This window comes from Lynx canadensis, chromosome A2 (genome assembly GCF_007474595.2).
Source record: "Lynx canadensis isolate LIC74 chromosome A2, mLynCan4.pri.v2, whole genome shotgun sequence".
Lineage (NCBI taxonomy): Eukaryota > Metazoa > Chordata > Mammalia > Carnivora > Felidae > Lynx > Lynx canadensis.
In genome coordinates this window covers 132,936,362-132,956,519 of record NC_044304.2, presented here as the reverse complement: position 1 = coordinate 132,956,519, position 20,158 = coordinate 132,936,362, and the positions used below count along the sequence as shown (strand labels likewise).

The window sequence follows — 20,158 nt, the reverse complement described above, 5'->3', positions numbered from 1 at the left end:
ATTCAATTAGCAACTTTAATTGAAGCTGAATGAAATTAATTATATAATTTTGAGCTGTTCAAGTTTAATTCCATTAAAATTAATTCATGAAACCAGGGCATTATGAAGCATTGCTGACTAAAAGAAAATAGGTATGAATAAAGCCTCTAGACACACTTGACTCACATTTGAATCATGTCCAATATTCAAGTGCTCAACACAGGCCCTCTAAACTCTCCACTGAATAAATGAAAATGTCATGTGGTCCACATACACGCTGATTTACTAGTGACCCACCACTAAGAGGAAAATAAAGTTCTTCTGCTTTAAGTATTTATTAAGGAACAGTTTATCACTTATTTTTTTTTAAGTTTCCTTATCTGTGAAATTCTAGAGTTAGAGTCCTTCTCAAGTTAAAAAAGAAAAATTATCATTCTTTGTCCCTTTATATTCAAGAAATAAGAAACAAAATGTAATTACTATCAAATCATAATCATCAGTCAATCCAACTTTGCCTCATTTGAAAAGTAAATGTCTTAGCCCAAAAGTTGGCCTCAGCTTTTTGCTATGACCCACACAGCACCCAGCCCAAAACAAGGCTCAGAAAAGGTTCTAAGCATAAAAATTCAGTTGACTTTTGCCAATTCTCCACTTTTAAAAATTAAATTTCTGTGACCATTTGAATGTTCTATAACTTTTTAACATGTGTATATTATTTTATTGGCATGTTTGTAATATTTAATGGAATACCTATATAACAGTCTCATAAATGGGGCGCCGTTACATCTAACACTGAAGAAACGCATGGAGGCAGACTAAGACTTAATTGATAGACAATGGTAAGGCGGGAATCATGATGCCCAGCCGCAGAACCAACCTTACTACAACTTTCAGTACTTTGGGTCAGCCACTACTAGGTAAGATGACAAACAGGCCATTTCTAATACATTTCTGTTATCAATGGAGGTTTACTGTGTGTGTGTCACTTCTGAACTGCAGAAGCAGGGCGACAGTCCTGGTTTAATCAATTCCTTCCTGGGTTTATGAAGGTTTGTAGATGCTGTTAAACTAGTATATGGTCCCAAAAGGCACATCCCATAGGCAATCAAGTAACTTCGTGATGCATGAGCTCAGCCCATACATTTCTGTAAGAATTCTGCGTATACAACCAAGCAGCACTGCTCTCTAACTTAACAGTTTTCTCTTAAAAGGGGACCGTGGTCATCTCAATAATGCTGTTCTTCTATGCTAGTGGGTCTTCACTGTTGAGCCCCTTAAACATAAAGAGGCATAGGTTCCAATTCAGGTGGTATGGGGTAGGATGGGGGGAGGGATGTCATCATCATATATGGCCAGGTTTGAGAGACACTGTTCTAAGCAAGCTCTTCTGTACTACACAATTTCGAGAACACTTAGAAAAGCCTATTCAATACTGCAATACAGACCTCACTTCACATCACCTCGTCACCGTATTCCAAGTAATCAGAAAATACAATTTTACCTAATCACTAATACAGAGGTATTCAGTTTGGTCTCCAGGTCAGGACAACTATGAAAATACAAATCATGAGTTATATAGGACATTAACAAGCTCTACTAATAGACGAATACATAAGCATTGTTTTAGAAATTAAAATACACTTGAAGACACTTTAAAAACAGCACTAGACCAGAGGACAGCTGCATACTACTGGCATCTGCTTCCATAAGGCTAGCCTCCCAGGAATCACAGAAGTACGGAAGAAATCTTTGGCTGAGGGAGGAAAATAAAGTCACCTTGGTCTCTGACAAAAAAAATCCTCTAGCTTGAGAGACCAAACATACACACAAAACAATCAAGCAATTACCAAACAGAAGGTAATGGAAACTGCACTGGGTTGTAATTCTGACTCAAAAACTGACCAGCTATGTGGCTGATTCAAAAGAATCAAAAGAAAATAGTAAGAATTCTAAATGATCGATTTAAATACAATATGTCCTACTCAGAAATGACTCTCTCACAGGATCAATACTCTTTATTTTTTGTTATTTTTCTAAACAAGGGTATGAGTGGTGAAAAGTAATCTCTCTCCAATCTCAATCGTTCCTGCTGAAGAAGAATGAGATTCAGGTAAACAGAATTTCCATTTCATTTAAAATTCCATAATATTTTACCTAGTTGACATTGTCCAAATTTGAAACCTTGAGAATGAGAAGTTTACTGACCTCTGAGAGTTAGGGAATAACCCAGTTGAATGGTGATTAACAAGAGAAAAATCTAAAAGCATTACATATAAGTAAACTGGATAATAATATACGTACAACATTATATTACGTTCTATGCCACAGAACACCCACTTAGCTGGTATATGGTTGTTAAACAAGTTTTTAAAAATAAAACACTTCCTTTCGTTGAAAGAGTAAATTAATTAACTTTTGCAATTACAGTATTAGCAATTTTCAAAGGGCTTTAATATTTATTTGATCTTCGGAACCATCAATGATATCGTAAGAACACGTTGGCTTCATTTTACTGATGAGAATGCAGAATGAGAGTCAGAGACAGACATTCAGGCAAAAATAGGAGAAAAGCCAGAAGTGGAAAGCATCTTGCAGCTCATTTGATACTGTACCAAGTGTAGAAAGACCCACCACACCCCTCAGCCCTTCAAACCTCCAAGGAATGATCCCTCACACAAGGAAACAACCCTATTCCTGGTCAGTTAGGTCTATTAGTAAGTTGTTCTTTTTTTGAACACAAATTTGCTATCAGGTAATTTATAACTAGTCTCAGTTCTGCCCATTGAAGGTAGACATAGTAAACTTAAGCCTTTCTAAAAGGTAACAGTGTCAACCACTGAAAAGGGATAGTCTTTCCATCAGTTTGTAATCAAGCAAATATACCATCTCAAGAGTTAAATGCTTTTAGCACACAATAGTAAAAGAATCTAGCCATGCTGCATGAGGATGATTAGTTTGTGAAAATTACTAATGAGCTTTTAAACACAGAGTTCTGTATGTGCCAGGGTTTTCCAAGAAATGGAGATAATCCTGTCATGTACAAGTGCAGATATCTGAATCTTTCCTGATGAACAAAGACTCTCTTTGGTTCTCTGGGACAGAAAGACCATCTCTAAATTGTACTTTGCGCTGGAAGTGGTTAACGGCACAGGATCTCAAATCAGGGTGCCTGGGTCAACCACGAATGCTATGGATCCTGAGCAAATTAACTGTCACATGTTTAATCTTTAAAATAGGAATAGCAATAGTATCTATCTCATAAACTGGCTGTGGAAATAAACGGAATCATGCCTGGAAAGCAGAGTTTCTGTTATATAGTAAGGGCTCATCCACATTTGCTATTATTATTTCATTAACTGTTATTACAATAAGTATCTTTTAAAACCCTGATATAAAGCTATCATATGGAAGATGTTGAAGGAACTATCTAGTCAGTAATCCCTTTGTGAAAAAGCAGGCAAGAAATCTATTTCCAGACTTAGTATGAGGAAAACTATTGCTTTCTCTGAGAAGCTATACATTTTTCCTGATGCACAAGGAACATCGTATTTAAGAAAAAGTTTTCTTTTTGACCCAAATTTACAAACAAAATTGAGTGAGTCTGACCCTACGGTCTCTATATACATTTTGATTTTCCCTCATGTTTGGATCTCCTAGGTACCTGTACTTTCCATTATTAGGTTTTAATATTCTTTTAAAATGTACTCTTATAAGCCACCTCAAAATATTCTACTGAACTAGGCAGAGGTATATGTAAATGTACAAACCAACCATCAAATATATTTTCTACTCGTTAACCATACTTTATTTGCTTACTTCATGGAAGGCTAATATAAATGATGGTGCTTGGCAGAAATCTTTACAAAACCTCAAAAACTTAGTGTAAAACACACATATATTCATATATAAAAGGAATACAAGTACCATTCTTTGTACTTAAATTTGGGGACTTTTGCATGTTAGATCTCATCCAATTCAATTTAATATTTGATAATAATCTATGTCAGATTATTTACAATCTATATATTATGGATATTCTTACTGCTGTGCAATCTATATTCATACCTCCTTTTTCTGAAAACAAAGCAATTGTTTTAAACAATTCTTACTCTTCCTTTAAAATATCAGCATCGTTTCAGATGGTCTATGTGTGTTCTGGTTTATGAAATCTCAAGTAATCCAAGACTAAAATCTCTGGGCAAAGTAAAAAATCTGGGTCTGGTTTTCCCAGAGGCTCAGAACAATGTGGAAATCTACAAATGCTTCCCATATGTAACCTTTAAAAATCAAAGATAAAGCAGTTTCCAGGAAGACCTAAGGTTCTGGAATTTTACTTCTTCACTCATCAAAATAACACAAACAAACAAAACCCTCAAGCCTAATGACCTTCAAGAAACATTGCAAAACCAACCTGCTTTGCCTAATGCTCTAAAATGGGTTAAAATCGGGGCACCTGGGTGGCTCAGTCAGTTGAATGTCAGTCAGTTGAACTCCTGATCTCAGCTCAGGTCATCATCTCACAGTCATGAGATTGAGCCCCACAGTGGGCTCTGCATTGACAGCACAGAGCATGTTTAGGATTCTCTCTCTCCCTCTGTCCCTCCCTTGCTTGCACACACACACACACACACACACACACACACACACACGTGTGCTCTCTCAAAAATGTTAAAGAACAAAAAATAAATTGGATTAAAATCTCATTGTCCAAAAAAAGTTAAGATAACCAAAGTATTTTAACACATGAATGAGCATATGCATAAAATTTCATAATTTTGTAAATACAAGAATTATTATATAAGCACAAATCATTATAAGTGTTTATAGAACTAACTAAATGCCTGAATCAATTTAATTTAATCAATTCACTGTTATCAATATTTTAAAAAATAAGACTGAGCAAAATCTAGTGTGCATTCATTCAAAGGGCTCCATATGCATTTAAAAGCTTAGGGTGCATTTATATTCAAGAGTGATAAAAATGACATTGACTCCACTGGTTTAAAATTTGGGGGTAGGTAGAGTGGGTTATACACACAGCAAAGCGGAAAACAATTCCAAAGTTAGATAAATATACAATTAAATAGAACCATGCAAATGAATAGGTACAAAATATAATAATGTCTCAATAAATCTGGGTTCTAAATAAATGGCAGAAGGAGTAGGGAGAGGTTAGATGACAGAAAGCTGATACTGGCAACCAGGGCACATTACCTCTGTCATCTTTATCTCCTGCCCTTTGACATCCAAACCTACAGTTCTTTCTCCTAAAAATATATTTTCAGGATGACCTACCCTGAGGCATAGTAAACTCCTTCCACTTCAAATATATGCTCATTTGTGTTCTTTCAACCAAGTATACTCATGCTAAAACCAAACACTCACAGGCTAATGGAATTTGGAGTTAGATGAGCTTTTAGAGGTCTCAGCCCAACCTGCTAACTTGAATTCAGATGAATACCTTCACCATCCAATATCCCCAAGAACAAGCCAAGGAGTATAGGCATGACTACTTCTGGGGCAGGGAAATAGCCTCAGCACACCATTGACTCCAGTTTGGGACTGTTTTAATCATTCACAGGCTTTCCTCACAATTGGTTAAAATCTACTTCCTTACATTTTTCGCTGATTCATCATATTTTGCTCTTTGCAATCAAAGTCTAATGTTCCCTCTGTGACCGTCTCATATTAGAAAATATCTCACGCCCTTGTGTCTATTTTCTCCGTGCTAAACACCCTCAATTCCTTCAATCATTTTTCGGGACCTTTTTTAACATTCTGTTCACCCTTATAGACAGGATAGTCTTCTTCATCTTGTCTAGAAAGCCATCATCAAACAGTTTGTCTTACTGTGGAAATCCAGAGAGGCCATATCTGCAGCAGTTTTCTTACTTAGCAATTGACTAAGCCCATTACAAAAAGGAATTGAGGACTCTGACATCTTCCTCTTTTTTTAAAATGATGTCACACACCCATCTTCAGTCTTTTGTCATGATCACTGCTGTAAGTGCCACAATTCGAAAAGTTTTCTGTTACTTCTCAGTTATATCGGGTGGGGATGAACCTTAATTTGGCACTGTTACAAGAATGAAGGCCAATGGAAATCAAAAGTGAACCAAAGGGGGTTGTTTCATCTGTAAAGCCTTTTTCAAAGCTATGATTTGAGTCCACTCCTGATATAAGTGAGAGAGGATGGAGAAGAGCATTTCACATAGTAGTGAAAACACAAATAAGATAATGATAAGAGAAGCAGAACCATATTGCCATTTATTTTTTGGACTTCAGTCCAAAACTGACGTGGCTTCTTGCCTTCAGGATCATTTCTTTGAGACATTGCTTTCTTTGGATTCTCCTCTAAGACAACAAACCCATTCTGGCCCCACAATCTTTGTAATCTCACAAATGGCTGATGGCCTCCAGGAGGAGAACTTGTAAATCCATTCCTCTAGACTTGCTCCCTGTCCTGACCTACAGATTTGAAGTCTCACCTCTACATGAATATATCTTTGGCAACTCAAACTCAACATTTCCTAAAATTTTAGGAATTCATCACCACTTCTCTTCTGGCCCTGTTTCTCCAACTATAGTCTATATCTTGGTCAGCGGTGTTCACAGAATCATCTTTCAATTCTCTATTTTTCTCCGCCCTAACAGAGTCAACTATGAGATCCAGCTAATTATAACTTCCCAATCTCTCTCAAATGTATATTTTCCTATGCCCACTACCAATGCCACCTTTTTCTTGAAATTATTTCAACACAAAGACTGAATATGTTACTCCTTAGCTCAAGTAATAATTCATTTTGCATAGTGATGACAAATCGGTATATTGTCATGTTGTACATATTTTAATGGAAGCTCCTACACCTTTCCCATGCTCCAAAATTTCATCTTGTATTTCAGTGAGAAATAGAGTAATACCCCTCAGAAAATGCAAGCTGCATGAGCGATGGAAAAACAAACAACAGAGTAGGTCCACGTTCATAGAGCCCAGGAGATCAAGGGCTGATCCAGGGAAAAGAGTAGGAGGACCTGATCCTAGAGAAGAGGCTGGTTCCTTTGTGTGTTCCAGCTGCCTTCAGAGAGTCTGTCACCTACTCAACCACAAATTGCTTTATTTTTGGTGCTCAATTCTGCATAATTCAAACCAAAAGACTTGCAAACTATGTCTTCTTCAGATGGGATCACTAGCAGCCCAACCCAGAAGGAACAGACTTCTTGCCACTCTGGGTTTCTCATTCAACCTCTGAATTTGTATGCTCCAGAACTGCACCAGTCAGCTGGCAACTGGCCATAAACTAATCTGTCACCTGCTTCTTGTTGTAATCTTGAATTGATATTTAGACAAGGAATTAACTTTACAAATTCCTTGTGGGCAAACTACGCATTACAGATTCTTAATCTGCACAAGACTTCGCACGCAGTAGGCACACAAAAACGATTTCTTGACACGGTTTCTCTTCAAACGTATCAATAATGAAAGCTATGTGCTGGCAGGAAAATTAACTTCAGATTTTACTCCTGAAACTAGTAAAAAAAAAAAAATCAGGCATAAAAGCACATGCATATGAATCATCTTACTTCAGATCATGTGGGTGTGAATCTGAAAACAGAAGTGGACTGCAAGTAGAAACCACAAACGAAATTAATGTTAAAATAACTCTGTTCATAGCTCCTACTTAGTGAACCCTAACTGATTAAATTAGAATCTTTTTAAAACATAACTGGCTTTCAAACTCAAGGTTAAAAGCTTTCCTTCTGGAGAAGATGTATGCGAATGTGAAAGCAGATACGAAAAGTTTAAGTAACTTCAGGAAAGTGTCAATGGCAAAAGGAGAGGAGGAAAGGGAAAAAGAGACACAGACACAGAGATAAGGAAAAGAGAGAGAAGCATCCAAAACACTGGTGCACAAACACATGTATGATTAAGACAATGGGAGAAACCACGGCGTCCTTCATCTGCTCCAATCACCAACATCCAACTATCCAAACATCTACTATCTAGACAGTGCAGGATCAATCTTTCCTTAGTAAAAACTGAAGAAAGACTTTTAGAAAAAGAAACATGAAAATCACATCCCCTAACTTTATATAGGGTAGAATAATCATGTTACCTCAGAAAGACCATTTATTTGGTTGAATCATTTCTCTCCTTTGTTGGTTATTGTATCATTCTAATTTCCCATTTGCAAATGGCTTAACTTCAGATTATGTCAATTTAGGTTTCCTTATTTTCCCCAAATCTTTTATTATTATAAAAATATAATGATACTAAAATAATTGCACACAGCTATTAGAATTTTCCATGATATCACCTCAACAAGATCCAGGAAATAAGGTTCAAAGAAACAGGAAAGGCTCTTACACACCCAAAAATTCCAGTTTCCCCCCCAACTAGCCCTATAAAGGTCACTCAAATACATATATATATATATATATATATATATATATATATATATAAATGTATAAACGTATAAATCCTTACATGTTAACTGACCAAACAAGGCCAACAGGCATGGTTCTTGCTGGCCAGAAACCTTAGCCTGCCAATTACACTGCTGGGCTCTCTGGCTCCCCATACACCCTAGAACACAAGATTCATTAGAACAAATACACTCTTCTCACACATGGGTAATCCTCCTCCTTTGTCCCCCACTGCTTCTACCCTGCCAACCTCCAACCCTATGCTAATTCCAAAAACTCATTCTATCAGCTCTATTCCCAAGCTCCCACATGCTCCTTGCTGAGAAAGGCAATCAACCATGCTGACCGTGTCCACTAAAAATTCATGCCATTCATTCTCAGTTAAGCCCTCAGTGCTACAGAGCAGCCCTTTTGTTTGCCCCAGATTGAATCCCTCTTGAATACTTCATTCTTTGAAATCTTTTCCACACATCTCAAATTTCTTGACTCATCCTAACCGCCCCCCACTCTTGCTCTCAGCAAATGTTACCATCTACTTTGCTAAGAAGATCTAGGCCTTCCAAGATCTCTCTTTCTCATCAAACTGTGTCTAGATTATCATTTATTATTTTCTCCCATGCCCATCTGTAAAGGGAACGTGGTCTATTTTCCTATGACTGGTCTCTGTCCAATTCTGTCCCGGAATTTTACTTTCAATTACACACACCCACCACACCACCACTGTACCCCATACCCTTTCAACTTCCATCTCCCTCTCTCCCCTGGATTTCTTTTCATTAGTACGTGGTGAGCAAGCTCAAAATCCACCCAACTGAAATCCTCTCTACACCTGGTTTCTCCCTTAACAAATCACAACTTTTTTTCATCTTCCATGACCACTAAACCTCTAAGGCTTCTGTGACCAATCCTTATGGACTCTCTTTCTGTATTCTTTTCCTTCTCCTTCCTCAAGTGTGGCCATGCCCCCAAAGCTTCTCCTCAGTCCTTTCCCTCACTCTTGTGTCCAGCCATCAACTATCTGGTGGTGAACTCTGACCCTGTGAGCTTGACCCTCACCACTCTCCTAGGTACAAGTTCTAGTTCTTGGTGGCTTACTGGCTTATCATGGCAAGGGATAAGCTCCAGGAATGAAGATGATCCAAAGAAGACTCAACAGCTCCTCCCATGTTTCCACTCAGGCTAAAAAATCAAACCCCTGGATTACCTTGAATTTCTACCTTCACACTACCTCCCGTATAAAATACATCGCTCAACCATATCAATCAGATACAACAAAATTTGGACACTATGGTTTAGGAGATTCACAGCTGAGTAAGTAAAACTTAAGGCCCTCAAGGGGCTCTCACAGCTAGGCAGAACTCTATCCTACTTTTGCTATTGTTCTTAAACCCATTTCCTCGATCAAATTCCTAGTGGGGCTGCCCTATGTCCTTTTTGTCAAGTGCCTGTCATAGCTTCCCGGATAATCACTGCCTTCACTCTTGCCCCTCGTACTAACATCATCCTTTGCACTGCCACCAGATTTATTCTCCTAAAAAACACCAATTTGGTCCTGTCCTTCCCCTTCTCAAGAACTTTCAATGGCTCACCACTGCCTACAAAAAGGATATACAAACGCCTTAGTGGAGAATTAGAGCCATCCTCAAAATTACTTCAGTTTATCTTTACAACTTTACCTCACTCTTTGTTCTTTGATACGGCCCATACAAAGGGCTTAGTGAAGCATTCAACATTTTGTAATAATCACCTCTAAGTTTTGCTCTCCATTATCCATCTTCACAGAGCTGAGTTCTATGATCGTGCTTCTTTGTCCAGCTCAAATCAAAAGTTTTCCTTGCGGTTCTTCCAAATGCCCCAGCTAGAGATACTTTCTGTCTCCCATGTTCTGCCATCACACATTCTTTTTACGTCTATCATAGCACCTATCAGTCTACTTTGTATTACAGTTATGGGTGAATGTAGGTGTTTTCCCATCATTCAGCAAGACCCGAATTTCATTCAGTGTATTCCTCTCTGTACTTGTCACACAGCAAGGTTCAAGATACATATATATATATACATATATATGTGTATATATATATATTCGTGTGTGTGTGGGGGGGGGATTGAATATTTATGAAGCATTTGAATAAAGCAGAAATAATGCAAAGAGGAAAAAAAAAGGCTATGGTAGAAATGAAAATTAGTAATAAATATTTAATATAAGTTGATTCTAATTTTTTGAGATTAGGGAACTAAATATAATTTATCACTGTTTCTATGAGAAAGGGTAACTTAGGTTCCAAAACTCCAACTTACAAATGAACACAACCCATGTGCAAATTATGCACTCTTTTCCTTATTATTCCATAATGCTGGGATCTCCAAAGAGAAGTGTACGGTGGCAGGACACGAATATCTACTGAGCTGGTAGAAGAAAGTACTAAAATACCTATTTCACTTACATTTTCATGTACTTACATCCACTTACAATTTTCATCTCTGTATTTCCTTTTTAAAGTTCACAATACATTTGTGTTACAGTCCACAAAATGTTAGAAAGTTCTTTGAGGAAGAATACACTCAGGATTATTTTTATTAATTGGGGTATGTGATAAACATGCTGACGAGTAGTAATGTAGAAGATACACAGAGTGATAGGATTTAAAATTTGAAACTTGAAAGAGAGACTGTTTTTAAAGCTTTCTGAGGCCTTTCTAACTAAAAATGAGAGACTTACTAGAAACCTATCAATATATCTTTCTGCAGACAAAAGCCTATATAACAATTATTTTCAACTAGAGATAAAGAGCACCTGGAGACTGTTAACAATACAGCTTCTTGACCCTTCCATATCCAGAGATTCTGATTCTAAAAGTCCAGAGTGGGACCAAAAATGCCAGTAGCCTTGAAATATTAGGGTAGTATCTCAATGCATCTTACCTTCTCGGCCAGATAATTCTGTGTTGTGAGGGGCTGTTTGGTCCTATGCATTGTAAGATATTTAGCATTACCCCTGGCTTCTACCCACTAGATCCTAGGAGGACCCACTCCACTCCCTGTATGTCTACCAAACATGTCTCCAGATGTTGCCAAATGTCTCCTGGAGGGCACAATCTCCCCGGACTGGAACCAGAGAGAGAAGCTATCCAAAGAGGATCCACTTTGAGAAATTCCATCCTTAATCAGAAGGATAAAACAATATGATACGTGTCTAAGAATATGGGTGTTACAAGCATACATTCTATAAATTGAAATAAACAGGCTTCCCATAAAGGAAATCTGATTAGCCACTATAAACTCCTGACAACTTAGCTAAGCTTCTAAGTCAAAGCTCTTCTTATGTAATTTCAACTCGAAGATTTTCTCCCTAGCTTCTATTTTAAATTATTTTTAATTAACTTCACTGGCATTTTGCATCCTGCTATGAAAAGTCTGCCTAATAGTCTCAGAGGACTCTCCCAAGAGAGAAGAGTGCATTAAATCACACATTATCACATTAAAGTATATTCCAGCACTCACAGTCCAACAATCGAAGTCTTGGCAAATGCAGGGAGTGACGGGGGGAGGGGGAAGATGCAGGGACTGGAACAGGCTCAAGTGATTCACAGTATCCAAAGCCTATTATCTTCGATTCATCCATCCGTAGGAAAGATTTATATTCATTCTTTACTTCAACCGCATTCATCACAATGACATATATTCCCCAGTTTGTGGTTCTACCCTGATTTCTATGGACTGCATGAGACCTTGGCCAAGTCACCTGAACACTTTGGACAACCTTTCTAAAAAGAGAGCCAGTTGGGGGCACCTGGGTGGCTCCGTCGGTTAAGCATCTGACTTTGGCTCAGGTCACGATCTCATTGTTCCTAGGTTCGAGCTCCACACCAGGCTCTGTGCTGACAGCTCAGAGCCTTGAGCCTGCTTCAGATTCTGTCTCCCTCTCCCTTGGTCCTTCCCCCACTTGCACTGCCTCTGTCTCTCAAAAAATGAATAAATGTTAAAAAAATTTTTTTAAAGTGATCCATTTGGACTAAGTTATTTTTATAAATCCTCATAGTCCCAGGTTGCAAATGTATGAATGAAGTACTTAATTAAAAAGCTCTTCCGAGTACATGGATTCTAGTAACTTTTGCGCAAAAAAGTAAGTACCTACATTTTCAGTGATAACACAATGAATTTTAAGATGTTTAATCCAAGAATGAAAAAAAAAATGACAATTAGATGAATCACGTATACAAGATCCATTCTCTCTTAAAACAAAATTAAGTTTGGCCCAAATTATCCTTCATCTATCAAGACCTTCATACAGGGACTTTGCATGGGACAGCAAATCAAACCAATCTTTCAGAAGTTAGTCATAAATAGGGAAACAGTTATAAACACATGTTTACATTCTGATTTCTAGAACAGAGATAACAGATCAGCTGCCTAGAGGCCATATCCAGCCTGAAAGTGTGGTTGTTTTGTTGGCCGGGGCAAAATTGTATTTAATCAATTGCCAACTTTTAAAAAGGGAGAGATGATACATAAAAATCTGTATTTCCAGTGTCTCTTGAAATACTGGAAGATATTAGCCCAAATGGCAACAATGAGCTGGAGCTGAGCATCACCACCTCCTGGCCCATGGGCTGTCCTAGGGCCCACGATCCCTGCTGCTACAAGCTTCTCACACCCATCCTGGTTCCCTCTTACAGCCTGGAGCATAAGAGCTTATGTCCTTGCTCTGCAACAATTTTCAAAATACACAGAAAATGTTTTTAATGCTTTCAAACCAATAGAGTTTTCCTTGCAGAATCACAGGAAAAGAGCAGAAATTTTAAAGAGGTAGAACAATGCTCTTAATAAGGAAACCTTCCTAACCCTGAATGCCGTTACAGCTACACTGTAGCTTTCTAACTAACCATCTGGAAGAACGGAGAAAGGGATTTTAGATTTGATGGGGAGTTCACTAGAGACCCCCCTATAATTTCTTTTAACTTTAACATTGCATGCCCTTAGTTAGGAGTGTGGAAATCTCATCATGATATAGTAATATATGCATAGGTTTTATCTTGACATCTATCTATCTTTGCCTACAAGGTAAGACTTGACCTTATATTTCCTCTTCATGAAAAGATATTTTCTGCTAATTGCCATAAAACACTCCATTTTTCTCACAGATTTTAATATATAAAAATTTTTAATTAAGTTTCAATTAACTAAGCAGCCACATCTGACCAGAGAATTATTAAACTATTCTTCTGAAAAGATGATAAAGAATCCAAGGACAGAGGAAAGAACTCAAGAGCTGGAGAGTAGGGCACTCTGTGAGCAAAGCTTCTTTCTTCACTAACACCTTTACCAAGAGGACCAAACTACCTATGGAAGGCTGCATCTGCAAACTTGTACCCTACCCACTCACTCCAAAATTTGTTTTCTTTCAATATACCTTATGAAATCTGCTTATATGAGGCATAATATTTTAGCAAGAATCTGAAGATTTTCTTCCTAAAAAATCATTACAATCATTACCTTATATTACACATGCAATTAAATTGATGCTTAAAGGATGTGAGTCGAAGATAAACTAATAAAAAGGCGGTATATAACTATGTTGCTGAGGGTAAGCTGATTTTCAGGTACAATATAACCCCAAGAGTTTCCACACTGGTAATCCTGTATGCAGTCAACTGCACTTCAGACCATTCTAGATGCTCACTTCCTAAAATCAGAATCATGTGATATTTTACAGCATTGCATTGCATTACATTACACACCACTGCAAGTTCTAGCTGACTCTAACGATGCGTATTATTAAAGTAAGTTGGACACTGTAGATATCACTATGTCCAAATCAATTGTTTTTGTAGTGTGTTTGATGTGGATTTTGACATAAGCATTGTTTAACAATAGTGATTAACAGCTCAAGTGTGAAACATCAATGAGTCGATAAGACTATGAAGGGCATGCCTAACAACGGGAAAATGACTGTTGGCAATACAATGTGCAGAGCATGGGCTGCTTCTGGGAAAACATGTTTATCATTCTACTTCTCTGATTTGCTCTATTTTCTGTTTAGAAAAAAATGACTCACTGTTTAGAAGCAAAAAGCAATGATAAACATAATTCAATTTAACAGCCCTGAATGCCAGAACATTTTAATTTAGCCATGGATGTTTTCTGCTTTCACCTCTTTTGAGTTCAACATTAACTTCTTCCTTTCCATTTTTGCAGCTTGGGGAAAAAGAAAAAAAAAAACACAAAGGAACAAAACACAAACAAACAAAAAAAAAAAACCACACCAATCCCAAGAAGCTCACTACATTATCGTCAAAGAAATACAAAAGCTATCAGATATGCTTAAAATCAAGACTATAAAGTAGGTTTTGAAGACCTGGAAAATTATTTAGCCCAAATCAATATCAGAACTTTCTAAATCAAAGCCACCGTTAGAGGAAACTGCATCAGAAGAGTAAGGCCCTTGCTCCCTGAAAACCTCAAGGATGTTACCTTCAAGAGAGCAAAGATATTGCCTGACTTGTTTATAAGCTTGTTAGGGAAGTCTCCCAGAAACAAGATCATATTCTTTATAGGCTGCCTGTGTTTACACTTTGGAAAAACACAAAGGAGCTAATTCATTCTTGCCAAGTGTTCCTTTTTAAAGCATGCTGATTTCAAAACAAAACAGTTATTGAAACGTATGCGTGAGCCATTCCAAAGGAACTGGTCACAGAACCCCAGATCATCAACTGAGCTGCAGAGTGGCTCACAAGAAACAAAGATGAGCCCAGAGTGCTTAGCTTGTTCAGAGAGCAGCAACAGACCTGGATCTGAGGAAGACACAAGAACTGAAGTGAAGGAGGCGAGAGTGCTTCAGATCCCACATATTGGAGTCTTAGGCCCCAAAATGCATATGCTTAAGAAAGAAGCAATCATGTCATCCAGTTTCCCTGCAGTCAAAGGAAGGGGGAGTGGAAGGACCAGCGGATCCCGCCCTCTTATCCGGTTGTTGATCTAGGGCTGGAGTCCTGGAGAACTTTCTTGAGTAGCACTAACTGTGCAAAAGTTCACAACTACGGGGTGAGACTCCGTCCTCATTGCACACCGACCTCCACCCCCCGCCCTCAATCAGTAAATGTGTGGACAAATTTTAAAATGCAACAACGACAAAGCGACTCGCAACTTGCGAGCAGGCACTCACCCTGGGCTGGGGCGCCCAGCCGGCCGCCGCCCGCCTCGGCCCCGCGCTGGGGCCCGGGAGCCAGGGCTTCGCCCGCGCCGGACATGGGCCGCTCCACCGAGCCCGCGCCGCGCTGCCGCCTAGCTCGCCGCCCCCGGGGCGGACGCGAAGGGCTGTTAGGTGGTGGGTGCAGAGAACTGACTGCTTCTGGTGGGGGGGAAAAAGTGTTTTCAGAGACCAGCACGCCACCCCTGCAGGACATTCCCTGCCCCTCCACCTCCCTCCCCCAAACCCCACCCCAGAGAAGTTTTGATTTGAAACCCGGGAGGAAAACTGCTATCCCGCACGTTGACAGTGGTGGAGTTGGGGGGCGGGGGAGGGCAGTGGGAGGGAGGCACTGAAAGGGGGCAGGGAAGGGAGACTGGATTTGGAAGCGCGGGGAAGGGGACCAAAGCCCTCCTCCTTCTGGCCGGGGAGACCACCACCTACCTCGGCATCCCCCCCCAACTCTCTCAAAGCCCCTTCCTCCTTCTCCTCTTCCGCCCGGCAAAGTTAGCGAGGATCCAGCAGCTTCGGCATCTCACCCCAGTGGCCTGGCAGCAGTGGCGGCCGCCCCTGCGCGTCCTTCCCCGCCTCCCTCAGGCTCAGCCCAGACACTGCAGTGGCTGCAACTGCGCCAGTGGCCGCTCTTCTGACTCCGTGCTCTCCGCCCTCTCTTTCCAGCCAGCTCAGTCCGGCCAGCTCCCCAGGAAGGGGGCCTGTTCCCCTTCTGGCTCTCTGTCCCCCTGCCACCACTCCTCCGCTCCTGAAACACTTCTCCGTCTGTTGCTCTTTTTCATCACATCCGGATCAGGAGGCCTCGAACTCTTGGCGGGCCGCCCAAGGCTGGGGGCGGTGCAACGTGGGCTCCCTCGCCCTGCACTGTCTGGGTCAGGAGGCCAAAGCCGGAACGGGCTGGCTCCGGGTAAGGGGTTTCTCTAGGGGCCGAGAGAAAGGAGGGAGTTGGCTGGTCCTTGGCTGCCTAGGCGTTTTCCTGCCCAGACTTACCCCATTCCCTCTTCTCCCAGCCTTTCTTCCCAATTCTGTCCCAGACCCACTGAAGATCTGGGAACTCCCTGAGTGAAGGAGAAACCTTTAGGGGGGACAATGCAAAACAAAAAATATAAATATTTATCGAACTTTCCTGATAGGATAGTAAAAGTGTGGTTTTGAAACCCTGACCCTTAGCTCAGTGTTTAAACTCTATGCCTCTGATGTTACCTTTATTCTCTTTTTCAGGTCTTTATTCTGGTCCAACAGGAATGTGGATCAGTAAAACCAGTTGCACTTGCTTAAATCAACTGGAGGCATCCAGGCAGACAAGGTTGACATCCCAGAGGACGCCCTGGCCCAGGGCCCCAAGCCAGGCCTTGCACAGTGAATGGCTTTGGTGGCAAGATAAACCTGTGGTCGGAAGTAAAAAGCCAACTAAGTATCAGGCGTTCTGATTGTAGCATAACCTGATGAGCCTAGAATAACTTGTACGAAGCAATTTGCAGGTACAAAGTACTTTAATAATATGTTCAGGTAACTTTTGTTCTTTCATTGCAAGCAAAATGCAGAATTCATTTCTAGAAAGGTAGAACCAACTCATGCTTTAAATCTCTAGGCCAAGAGAGGAAATCAGTCATGTTGTCAACCTTGAAGAAAATGTACACTGGATGCAGCTTTCTAGGTGTATCAATAACATCCCAGGAATTTCCTTTCTTTAAAAAACCCACTGGAATTGATTTCAACTGATTGAAAAAAAATCCATTTCTTAACTTGAAAGTGCCAGTGCAACCCAACCTACTTTCAGTTAAACCTGAAGAACACAGACTTTGAAGTTGCTGATGACAGTGAGGTCAAACTCTACATCCCAAAAGACAAATGACATTTTCCCTAATGACCTATGCCTAATTTTTTTTCTTCTGTCTTTAGTTTAGACATTTCAGAAACAGTGTGCATAAAAGTGCCTTCACTTTGCTGAAAACTTGTACAGGGGCCTGGACTCTAGAATCTGCTTGATAGAAGCAGATCAATTCTGAGGATGACTGCAGTTCCTTTAGAGAACAAACGTTTAGGAAACATCACTGTCTACTACAACATTATCTGCAATCAAAGGAACAGGGTAGGAAGTAGCCACTCGGAAAGATTGTGTTATCCCTTTTTTGCACATTTCCTTGACTTCTTTTTTTTTCTAATCCCCTCACAAAGAGGTTACAGTCCATGAATATCAAGACGTTCTACAACTCTTCTACAAAGTCATAGGCACAATAAATATTTATTAATTTCACACGGAGTGCTTAATGTTGCACACATGGTAAGGGATTCAATAAATACTTCTTGAATTTAAACATTTTACTTTTTAATGAGGAAGGAATAAAATTCAAATAAAAATATTAGGAATAAATGAGAGCCTGTGTTATAGAATCACCAGGATGGTCAAATGTTGTATCTTGCTCAGCTGTGTGACTTTGGGCAACTTAGTCAAACTCTCTATCCCTTTGTTGCCTCATAAAGATGATAAGAGAAACTCTTCACAGGGCCCCATGAGGGATAATAAGCTTACTATAAAAAAATAATTATAAAATAAAAATATAAGTGAAAAACATAAGTCTCCTATAGCATTTGGAATAATGTCAGGTATGAGGACAGGGGGTCAATACCTGAGCATTATACAGCAGAAAGCATTTGGATGGATTACACTGAGCATGGCATGATGACTAGATCACAAGGGCCACATCAAAATACCAGGTGTCAGGGCTCGTGGGTGGCTCAGTTGGTTAAGCACTCTTCGGCTCAGATCAAGATCTCACGGTTCTTGAGTTCCAGCCCTGCATCGGGCTCTGTGCTGATAGCTCGGAGTCTGGGGCCTGCTTCGGATTCTGTCTCCCTCTTTCTGCCTCTCTGGCTCTAAAATAAACATTTTAAAAATATATAGATCAGTCATCATACATACACTTTATAAATTTTCTGTGTTCTTAGATCAGCCCTACCAATAACTTGCCAGGATTGCACTGCTAGGATTTAGAACTCAGATCTATCCGTCTTCAAGGCTATCTTGCTTCTTTAGGTAAACTCAGGTCTTCTCTCTGGAAGGTGTAAGGGTGGCATCTGATAGGCCAGAAATTAAGTGTGGGCTCGTAAGTGTTCCCCAAGCTGCCCACTTACCCTATCCCTTGCTGTATTTGTTCAGTCTGATTAATCGCTTAGCTTGGTTCCTGACGAGTGGCACTCCATGCCCTCTTCTTTCATGTAACAAATACGTTTGGAGGTGGAAGGCACTGTTGCGGGTGCTGGGGACGCAGCAGTGAAGATGATCAACGTGGCCACTGCCCTTATGGATTCACAGCCGAGGAGTAAATAGAGATACACAACCACTTACAACAACAGTTGCTGAGTGGCAAGGCAAGACAAGTTCTGGGATGCTAGGATAATAAATAAGCTAACAGGGAGATGTAGTCTGGTCTAGGAATCAAGGGAAAGGTCCTGGAAAAAATTATGTCTCTGCTGAGACCAGAAGAAGAAAGTGAAAAGGAAAGGAACAGACTGCTCTAGGTAGAAGGAGCCATGTGGGAAGAGGCCTGGAGGATGGAAGGGAGCCAAGCATCCTTGAAGAACTGAAGAAGTTCAGTGTAAGGGGATAACTAATACAAGGGAGGCAGTAAGAAAGATGGAGCTGAAGAGAAAATCAGGGGCCTTAACAGTCTTGAACAAGGAGGCTATATTATCCAAATTTCCATTTATAAAAATCACTCTGGAATAATGTATGAAACAACTTGGAGGCACCGAGATTGGAGCTAGGGAGTCCACTAAGATGGCAGGGGAATGAAGCCAAATAGAGGCAAGAGGCGGGGAGGAGAGGAATCCAAGGTGACTTCCAGGTTTCTGCATCTGGGTGGAGGCTGGTAATACCACCCACAAAGATGGAAACATTTAGGAGAAGCAGGTTTGGGGAAAGCTGCTGAACTGATCACGTAGATGATATAGCCTCTGAGGTGCCTGCAACACACCTAACTGGAATCATCCAGAAGGTTGCTGGATAGGGATTTGGAACGTAAGCACATAGATGGTTCTCCACTGACTAGGAGCTCTGAGTGCCCAAGAGGAATATGTAGCGTAAAAACAAAAGGCTTAAGACACAGCTATGCGCTGAAACTCAATACAAAGGTGTCCTCACTGGCCCCACTCCCTTTCTCCACACCCTTCCCAATGTCATCATAATACTGTTATCTCCCTGGCTTGAGACCACCACTATTTAGTCACTACTACCACCACTGACCCACAACCCCAGATGCCCATGGGTATCACATGATGGCCTTTGTTAAGCCAGATTTTGCCATGTCTCCTACTATAGTAATCTGGATGGGTCGAAACTTTCCCTGGGCAAGTAAATGCTCTGGCTCAAAGCCCTCTACCATTAAATCTCAATGTGTGGGATGCTTGCGTGGCTCAGTTGATTAAGAGTCCGACTCTTGATTTCAGATCAGGTCACAATCTTGTGGTTCAGGAGTTCAATCCCTGCATCTGGCTCTGTGCTGACAGTGTAGAGCCTGCTTGGGATTCTCTTTCTCTCCCTATCTGCCCCTGCCC

The 20,158-nt window shown here is 40.2% G+C and overlaps 1 protein-coding gene across 2 annotated transcripts in view; it reads right to left on the bottom strand.

The window, feature by feature from the left end:
• Positions 1-16,372, bottom strand: part of MDFIC (MyoD family inhibitor domain containing) — an 87,837-nt gene extending 71,465 nt beyond the window's left edge. The window contains exons 1-2 of one of the 2 annotated variants that reach the window (XM_030308269.2): positions 16,129-16,372; positions 15,566-15,751 (exon numbers count right to left, since the gene is read on the bottom strand). In XM_030308269.2, coding sequence (XP_030164129.1) covers positions 15,566-15,650 — 85 coding nt within the window. In that variant the 5' untranslated portion in view covers positions 15,651-15,751; positions 16,129-16,372. Of the gene's footprint in view, positions 1-15,565; positions 15,752-16,033 lie in introns of both variants that reach the window. The other variant, XM_030308268.2, reaches the window with a different exon arrangement.
• Between the last annotated feature and the right edge of the window lie 3,786 nt (positions 16,373-20,158).